The sequence below is a fragment of the Musa acuminata genome, chromosome BXJ1-4 (assembly GCF_036884655.1).
Source record: "Musa acuminata AAA Group cultivar baxijiao chromosome BXJ1-4, Cavendish_Baxijiao_AAA, whole genome shotgun sequence".
Lineage (NCBI taxonomy): Eukaryota > Viridiplantae > Streptophyta > Magnoliopsida > Zingiberales > Musaceae > Musa > Musa acuminata.
This window is the reverse complement of record NC_088330.1, coordinates 25,476,463-25,484,267: the sequence shown is the minus strand read 5'-3', so window position 1 is coordinate 25,484,267 and position 7,805 is coordinate 25,476,463. Positions and strand designations below refer to the sequence as shown.

The window sequence follows — 7,805 nt, the reverse complement described above, 5'->3', positions numbered from 1 at the left end:
ACTCTGATGGAAGGAGGGCATTATTTGATATCGATTTTCTTGTAGAAAGTTCTGAACGAGGAAGGAAAAACCTCATCGGTAATTATTATCTTGAGAAGATTAACTTTGAGGATCTAATTATGCTTTGACAAAATGCTCGATTCCGACTCCTCGCACGCGCGCACCCCTTCCACGATTTGGTCGCGACAATTCATCACACGAGGCCATGGGAACTTGGATTCGGTGGCACGTTGCATGCGGCCTATCTTCCGAACCATACCACCCCCCGCGGCTGTCTCACGCACGTCCGAAAACAGCATGCCATAGATTTCCCTTTTTCCTGTGTCTGATGGCGAACCGGAGGTCTTTCGCTCGGTTTTGGCTTTCATCATCATCTTCCAAGGCGCTGTGGACGTGCAGGCTTCTGACGTCCCCGGTCGTTCCTTTTTCTGTCACCGCCTCTCCCACCAAACTTTCCCACCTAACTCATTCGTCAATTCCTGGGGGAGGGGGCCATTCCCATCATCGTTCTTATCTACTTCTCCGGAATCCCTCGCTTTAGAGCTGGTCCTCGTGTTCTCTGCCCCAAAAGTGAAGCCCTAATCACGTCTCCCAGAAAGAAACCTTCAGCAAGAGCGAAAGAAGAGCACGCGGTTTATGCCGTTGTGAGAACTTCCAACACATTAATTTCTGTAAGAGTGCAACTGACGAGGTAATTACTTCCTTATGCTGGATGTGTTGTGCGGTAATAAAGCTGAGGCCGGAGCATAACGGACTGTTCCACCCACCCGCCGACCTTAATCCGTTTGTAGGGAAATAAAGCAGAAAGAGAAGACATGGTCGATCTCTCTTCCGTGGAAGAGGATTCTTTAGAACATCGATCTACGGTGATCTTCCTTTACTTGCTTCAATTTTTATCCTTTTTTAAGTTCTGCTGCCGGAAGAGAGAGGACCTGCCGAACTCTTTTTACTTGCTTTCCTATTCCCTATCTATCTTCTCTCCCAGTCTTCTTTTTGATGTTCAGCCCTAAACTCTGGACCAAGTAAGTACGTGACCATCTGAATTTAGAGAAGACTACATTAATTCTAGCCGACGTCATATGTCACGAAATAGTGGATCCAAGCCCAATGGTTTCATACTACAACTTGTCTTCTTTCAAACCTAACGTTCTTCATTATGGTTTCATGCATTTCAACTGGTGGTTGTTTTGGCCCTTTCGGTAGCTTTTTCTCCAGCAGCCTTCCTTTCTCAGCACCACTACCAGTCTCCTCTCCGCTTAAGCATCCATTCACGAGTCCCTTTCTCTTTTCTCCTTCCTTTGTGTCTTGACACAAGTTAACTAAAGCTAGACGCTTTTATCTCTTCTCCTTTCTCGACGTGTATACTCGAGCATTGCAACTTTTGTTTTGTGGTTGATGGCACGTGAATGACGCAAGTGTTCATCAGATTATGATTTCTCGCCGCTGTGGATGCCTATCTGGAGTTCGTCCTCCTCGCTCCCTGTTCTCATCTTAAAGCTGCGAGGGGGTTTTGGTTACGCTTCCTTAAGAAAAGGTCTCCGGGACTCTCTTCGATCGGTACGTAACGTGACTTTGGTATGTTGGATTCTTTTCCTCTGTTAGACTCCTCTTTCCTTATGGCGTCTTCTTCCAACGGCTTTTATTTACTCATTTGTCTTTAATTTTTTCCCCCGCCTTCTTCTCTCTGTGCGTGTTCATGCGGCGTTGATGTGAAAAACTTAGAGTTCAGAAATGTTGGAGCTTTCTATCTTCGGCCTGAGTGGAGTCTGATATATGCTTTCTGTGCAGCAGATATGTGCAATTATTAGAATCATACATTATCTGAACGTCCCAAGTTCAAGTTGCCAACTTAATCTACAATCTCAAGCTTGTAGATTTGGTTTCAAGCTTGGGTTGCACGAACGATCCTAACATTCATACCTTAATACTTGAATAGCATGGTTTAGGATTCATTACGCTTGCGGGAGACATCATGAAATGGCTTTTTCAGTTTCGACCCAAAACAAGAAGATTTTACGAAACGTTGATAGAAAATTTTCTTTCGAAAAATAGAAAGCATGAGAAGTTTGAGGGTAAGATATCCTGTGAATCTGCAGGAAGGAACTTGCAAACAGAAATCCCGCTTCTGGACTTGGAAGGACCAGCGTTTCTCCGAATCCTCGATTAGACTGTATTAACACATTGAATTCTGAATAGCGCTTTCTCGATCTATAATTTTAGTTGCTTGTGATCTCGAACCGTCGAGGTCTCTTGCTCGGCTCCTGGCTCCTACTGGATTCCTGAAGCTAGAAGATGCTGGATATTTCCAGTTTGATGCAGGTGGGAAATGCGAGATGAGAAGAAGAATGATATCGCGAGACCTGTAGCGTCAGAACCTTTCCGAATTTTCAGCTTCTTTCCCGTGGTCGGCGTCCGCCATGAGTTCTCCTTCATCTTCTTTTGCCATCAAACCGAAGGCTATGAAATTTGATCCAACATCGAACGATCGCGCAGCTAAAGCTGTCTCGCCCGCCGTGAGTTCAAGAGCGCCTTTTCTTTTCGATTCATGGATTTTGGAATCTGTATTTACACCTTCTGGTTCTTGGTGACAAACCTCGCTCTGCAGGATGATGTATCAGAATCAGCCGCCTCTCGTTTATCGGAAAAGTTGTGCATGACGACTCTGCAAGCGGATTCTCCGCTAAACATCCTCTACAAACCTACCGCGAAGGTTGTGTCGAGGGCCACCGCTGCACTCTTGGCGAATCTGGTCAGTTGGATTCCTCTATACGTTTCGATTCACCTCCCCCTGACTAGTTAAAATGGATGGATGTAAACGGTACTTCACTGATTTGGATCAGGAAAATCCCGATGCCATTCGTCAAAAGCCAACAAGAAACTATCAACAACCAGCTGTAGTTGTGGAGCAAGCAAAACCAGATTACGTCGCCAGCCGTCGACAGAGTTGTTCACGGTCTGATCTGAAAAATCAGCAGCAGCCAACGGGCTGCGGAGATCGACCTTCGTACGATGGATACAATTGGCGAAAGTACGGGCAAAAGCAAGTAAAAGGGAGCGAATCCCCGAGAAGTTACTACAAATGCACGCACCCTGCGTGCCCTGTGAAGAAGAAAGTGGAGAGATCGTTGGAAGGGCAGATAGCCGAGATTGTCTACAACGGGGAACACAACCATCCCAAGCCTCTGCCTCCCAGGAAACTCTCCTCGGGCTCGCAAGGCCAGGCCTTCGTCTCCGAGGAGGCCGGACGAGAGGCTGGCAGTAATCCATCGTGGGGTAGTTCCGTGTCAGAGGTGAAGGTCTCTGCTACGAGCGTGGATGAGCAAAACGAACCCAGCTTGGCTGGGATTCCCACCTATGCCGGGCGGGTGCACTTCTCCCACGAGTCTTTTATCGCCACCACCTACGATAGCAGCGATAACAACACCGACGCTAGCACTCAGATTGGGAAGGTGGGAAGCAGAAGCAGAGCAGCTAGCATGGCCTCCGACAAGCTTGACTGCAAGAGAAGGTACGCACTCCATGAATCTTCTTGTATTCGAAACTGATCAAACTCGTTGTGATAGTGCCATATTACAATGCCTCTTTTTTGCTCGCTATGATGACGATAGTTTCTGATCTTGATTTGTCCACATAATATGTATGATTTATCCACTTTCACATCTTCGACTCATGTCAACAATCGATGACACATCCACCCACTAGATGAGAAAATTGATGAAATGAATTTAATAAAACCCACCACTTGTTCGAAATTATGGTGAAAATGCCTCGATCACAAGTCTTAGATGTTGGTATGGTGAGAAAATTTCCAATGAGCCCTAAACTACAACTGTTGGAATAATACTCGCAAGGGTGTGTAGGCTCCAGTAAAGCTTAGAAAGATAAACTGAGGAGAGGAAAAATGCAAATCGGTGACTAAAATTTCACCTTCGCCACTTATCTTTGGTATAATAAGAAATAGTTGAAACATGTTTTGGGTTCGGAGATACTGAAGATTATTGACTCCGATAGGTCGTCCACCTGATGAACTCTTGTGCATCTTTAGGAAGAACGAGGATCCATATAGCGGAGCAAACAGCGTTACGGAAGATGGTGCAGAGGCTGATCCAATTACGCTGACCGCCATGGAGTGTGATATCCCTGGCGATGGCTTCCGCTGGAGAAAGTACGGACAGAAACTCGTGAAGGGAAATACTTATCCAAGGTAGGTAACATCGTACTTCTTTTTCGATCTCTCTGTTTCTTTACTTTTCGAGGAAAAACGCTTTTTATCCGTCTCACTGAGCTCTGATGATCACAAACTTAAATCTGCTTATTACAATCACAAGAAAAGAAAAAAAAAAGTTTAATTTGTGAGAACCTGCTCTGGAATAAAGAACTGGTACTCGCAGAAGTTACTACAGATGCACCAGCACCAAATGCAATGTGCGCAAGTATGTGGAGAGGGCTTCGGATGATTCCGGTTATTATGTCACCACGTACGAGGGAAAGCACAATCATGAGATGCCAGAAAGAAAGATCAATTTCGGTGCTTCCGACCCCGATACCGAAGAAGGGTTTAACGGCTCCTCCGATCATAACTTTCAGTAGCACCGGAGGCAAAAAGGAAAGCAAAGAAAAATAAAACTCTCACGGGTAAACGTCTGCTCGGGGAGGGCTTCGGTGCTTGTTGATGATAACTGGTCATGTTCCGAAGGACTACTTCGGATCAAGCCATCGATTGCCTCAAGGGAGCACTCTACCATTTACGATGCATTAAGTTTCAGTGGTATTCTCGGTGATGAGGTGACCAGTGGCTGCTCTCAAGCTCTGCTATCTTTCCTGTGAAACTGAAAGTGGAGAAGCAAGCCTGAAGCAACATCAAATTTATGAACCTTCTCTTTTGCCGAATATTCATATCGATTGCATTTTTTTTTTTTGTCTCGTCTTTCAGTTTCAGTTCAGCCTTTTCTACCCAAAGTTCTAGCAATAAAGAAGTCAAAGTTCCCGTACATTCATTCATTCACCGACTGGGAGCTGTTTTGAGCTCCTCTTGGGTTACCGACTAAGGTGGGTTAAGGGAACTTCCGATGCATGCGAGATTAACTACTGTCCTTGCCGAAAAGCACCTGATGATCGACGACTCCTTTTCGAACGCCCGGTCCCCGAAGTGTTTTTATGAACTTGCTTCGAATTGAATTGTGATGAGATCATAATAACTTCAAGATCTACTTCGTTTGTGTTATTCATTTGCTCCAATATCTACTTCAGGGGATGATGGTCAATGAGAATAGGGTCACCAATTTGTATAACAAGTAAGAAAACAAGCAATTCTCTTCATATATCGATGACGAGTTTTTCCTTCGCGCAGTGGTTGACCGTGTGAGCTTCTTGTATAAGAAGAACAGCTCTCGTACCTATTCAGAAACATAAGATCGGTCAACTTCGGAGGTCGAACAGATAACGTTGGCGTATTCCACTGTCTCCTTCAACATTTCATTCCTCACGATGCAACTACTTTGGCTTAACCTAAACCCTAAACCAAGGAATCCTTGGAGCAATCAGGCAGCTTTCACATTGTTATGATGAATTATCACAACCTTACACAAAAAGTAACATCCCCCAAATAGAACAAGAGTTGCGGTGCCGAATGAACATTTGCTTTGTTTGACGGACAGTCGATTGCTGTCGAGACTTCCTGCACGATCTGAATACGGACGGTGTAGAATTGTAGAAGAAGAAAAGCGTATTACTATGTTGAAACGAGTAAGCTGTAAGCTCGACGGTGTCGCTTTTATGAGGTGGTCCAATTTCCAAAATCATTCCCAAGAATGTAAACAAGACGCAATCGCAATCGGGGTAGTAATTAATGGGTCACTCACCTACCTAACTGCTGCATGATTTTTCTTAATGGGTTAAAAATGAAAAAAAAAAAAAAGGCCCAGGATTTCAGGATCCATCTGCATTAACTCCCGAGAAAGAGTCCGCCTAATATTTCCTTCTTTTAAGGCCCGTCTCCTTCTCCATCCCAGCAACGCTTGCGGTCGCTTCCACTTGTCCTCTCGGACCCGTCGGTCATCCTCGTGACTCGTGACCACCACCTAATTGCCTTCCCACCAAACCCCTTCTCTGCCCTGTTCTGCACCACGAATCACAAACACGCCACACGCGATGTCTGACAAATTATAATGTTTTTCTATGGCAATCTCCAAGTAGCGTTAGGTATCGCGACCGATCTCTAGACCCTACGAAGAACGGCAGGTTCGGGTGTCGGCTCGGACCTAGCGGTGTATAATATTGTTGGCTGCAGCGTGATCAGGTTTTAAATATTGTCGGTGCAAACGTGATCGACGAAGCCAAACACTCTGGAAGTTCTTGTAAGGTGTGACGTGCGGCCGGTTAGAGGAATCTCCGGTCATCGGTGGCACAATGGTTATTGTGAGCTAAAGCTGTGGGTGTTTATTTATCTTAATCTGCGCCAGTCAGTGCTCTGTCTATATAGTCGGGATCCTCCTTCCATCTCGAATCACTTCGACGGCGAAGAAGAGGCCGAAGCATAAAATGAGCGGTGGAACAGGGTCTCCGTTGCCCATGCTCGAGGTCGAAGGCGTCGTCTTCCCTCCGGTGGTCACGCCACCCGGTTCCACGAAGGCCCACTTCCTCGGTGGCGCAGGTCTGCTCCACCCTCGGCAGTACTTGCTCTCCCCGTCTTGGCTGCTGACGTGAACCGGTGTCACGCAGGTGTTCGGGGCCTGGAGATCGAAGGCAGGTTCGTCGCCTTCACGGCCATCGGCGTCTACCTCGAGGATGCTGCGGTGCAGTCGCTTGCCAGCAAGTGGAAGGGGAAGAGTGCCGACGAGCTCGATGGCGCCGTCGAATTTTTCCGAGACATCTTCGGAGGTCAGACGACTTTATATATATATATATATATATATATCGCAGAAGGAAGCGGATCGTACGGGCATTAGAGTCGTTATTCTTGTGAAGCACATGAGATATTAGCATAAATATTTAGTATAGAATTCTCGCGTTGGTTCTGAAATCCATGGAGACAGGTCCATTTGAGAAATTCACGAGAGTGACGCTGCTGAAGCCACTGACCGGGCAGCAGTACGCGGAGAAGGTGTCAGAGAACTGCACTGCACAGTGGAAGGCGGCCGGAGTCTACGCCGAAGCAGATGGCGCGGCCTTGGAGCAGTTCAAAGAGGCTTTCAGGGCCGAGACCTTCCCTCCCGGCTCCTCCATTCTCTTCACTCATGCCCCTTCTGACTCTCTCCTTGTAGGTTCTCTCTCTCTCTCTCTCTCTCTCTCTCTCTCTGCCCGCACATCTCTCATTCCCTTCGTATGTCCTACATCTCATTCTCTTCTTACGATCATGCTGCAGATCGCATTCTCCAAGGACGGGTCGATGCCGGAGGCAGGGATCGCCATGATACAGAACCAACCTCTCAGCCAGGGGATTTTGGAGTCCATCATCGGTGAGCATGGCGTCTCCCCTGGAGCGAAAAGGAGCCTGGCACTGCGGTTCTCGGAGCTCCTGAAGCAACACTGCGAGGCAGAAGAGACCAAGCTGGTGAATCCTGTAGCTGTTATCGTCTAAGCGAGTCTGATCGTCTAAAAGGAGTCAGTCCAGTATGAGTGGCAGTGATGGCCTCATGTCTGAGGCCATGCTTGAGTTCTCTTTACATTTCTTTCAGAAAGTAGAACTTCATTAAGTAATAAAGAACACTAGTCTACCTATGTGTACGGTTAAGTGCTCAAATTTCATCATGGGTAATCATATTGTCAGATTAATTTACAATGATGAAGAGAGATCAATAGGCAAT

At 46.5% G+C, this 7,805-nt stretch overlaps 2 protein-coding genes across 7 annotated transcripts; both read left to right on the top strand.

Moving 5' to 3' along the window:
- The first annotated feature begins 525 nt into the window (after positions 1–525).
- Positions 526–4,991, top strand: LOC135586634 (WRKY transcription factor SUSIBA2-like). Of its 6 annotated transcripts, none has more exons than XM_065170910.1 (7): positions 526–691; positions 1,427–1,557; positions 2,310–2,513; positions 2,606–2,749; positions 2,841–3,508; positions 4,046–4,204; positions 4,392–4,991. In XM_065170910.1, the coding sequence occupies exons 3-7, from the start codon at positions 2,418–2,420 to the stop codon at positions 4,588–4,590; spliced, it is 1,266 nt and encodes a 421-aa protein (XP_065026982.1). In that variant the 5' UTR covers positions 526–691; positions 1,427–1,557; positions 2,310–2,417; the 3' UTR covers positions 4,591–4,991. The 6 variants fall into 6 exon arrangements, with proteins under 6 accessions (XP_065026982.1, XP_065027002.1, XP_065026976.1 ...); XM_065170930.1 differs by having other exon boundaries at positions 1,427–1,575; XM_065170904.1 differs by lacking the exon at positions 526–691 and adding an exon at positions 730–866.
- A 1,403-nt stretch (positions 4,992–6,394) lies between these two features.
- LOC135651100 (chalcone--flavanone isomerase-like) lies at positions 6,395–7,725 on the top strand. The gene is made up of 4 exons (XM_065170898.1): positions 6,395–6,652; positions 6,721–6,879; positions 7,035–7,258; positions 7,364–7,725. The coding sequence occupies exons 1-4, from the start codon at positions 6,541–6,543 to the stop codon at positions 7,577–7,579; spliced, it is 711 nt and encodes a 236-aa protein (XP_065026970.1). The 5' UTR covers positions 6,395–6,540; the 3' UTR covers positions 7,580–7,725.
- Positions 7,726–7,805: the final 80 nt, after the last annotated feature.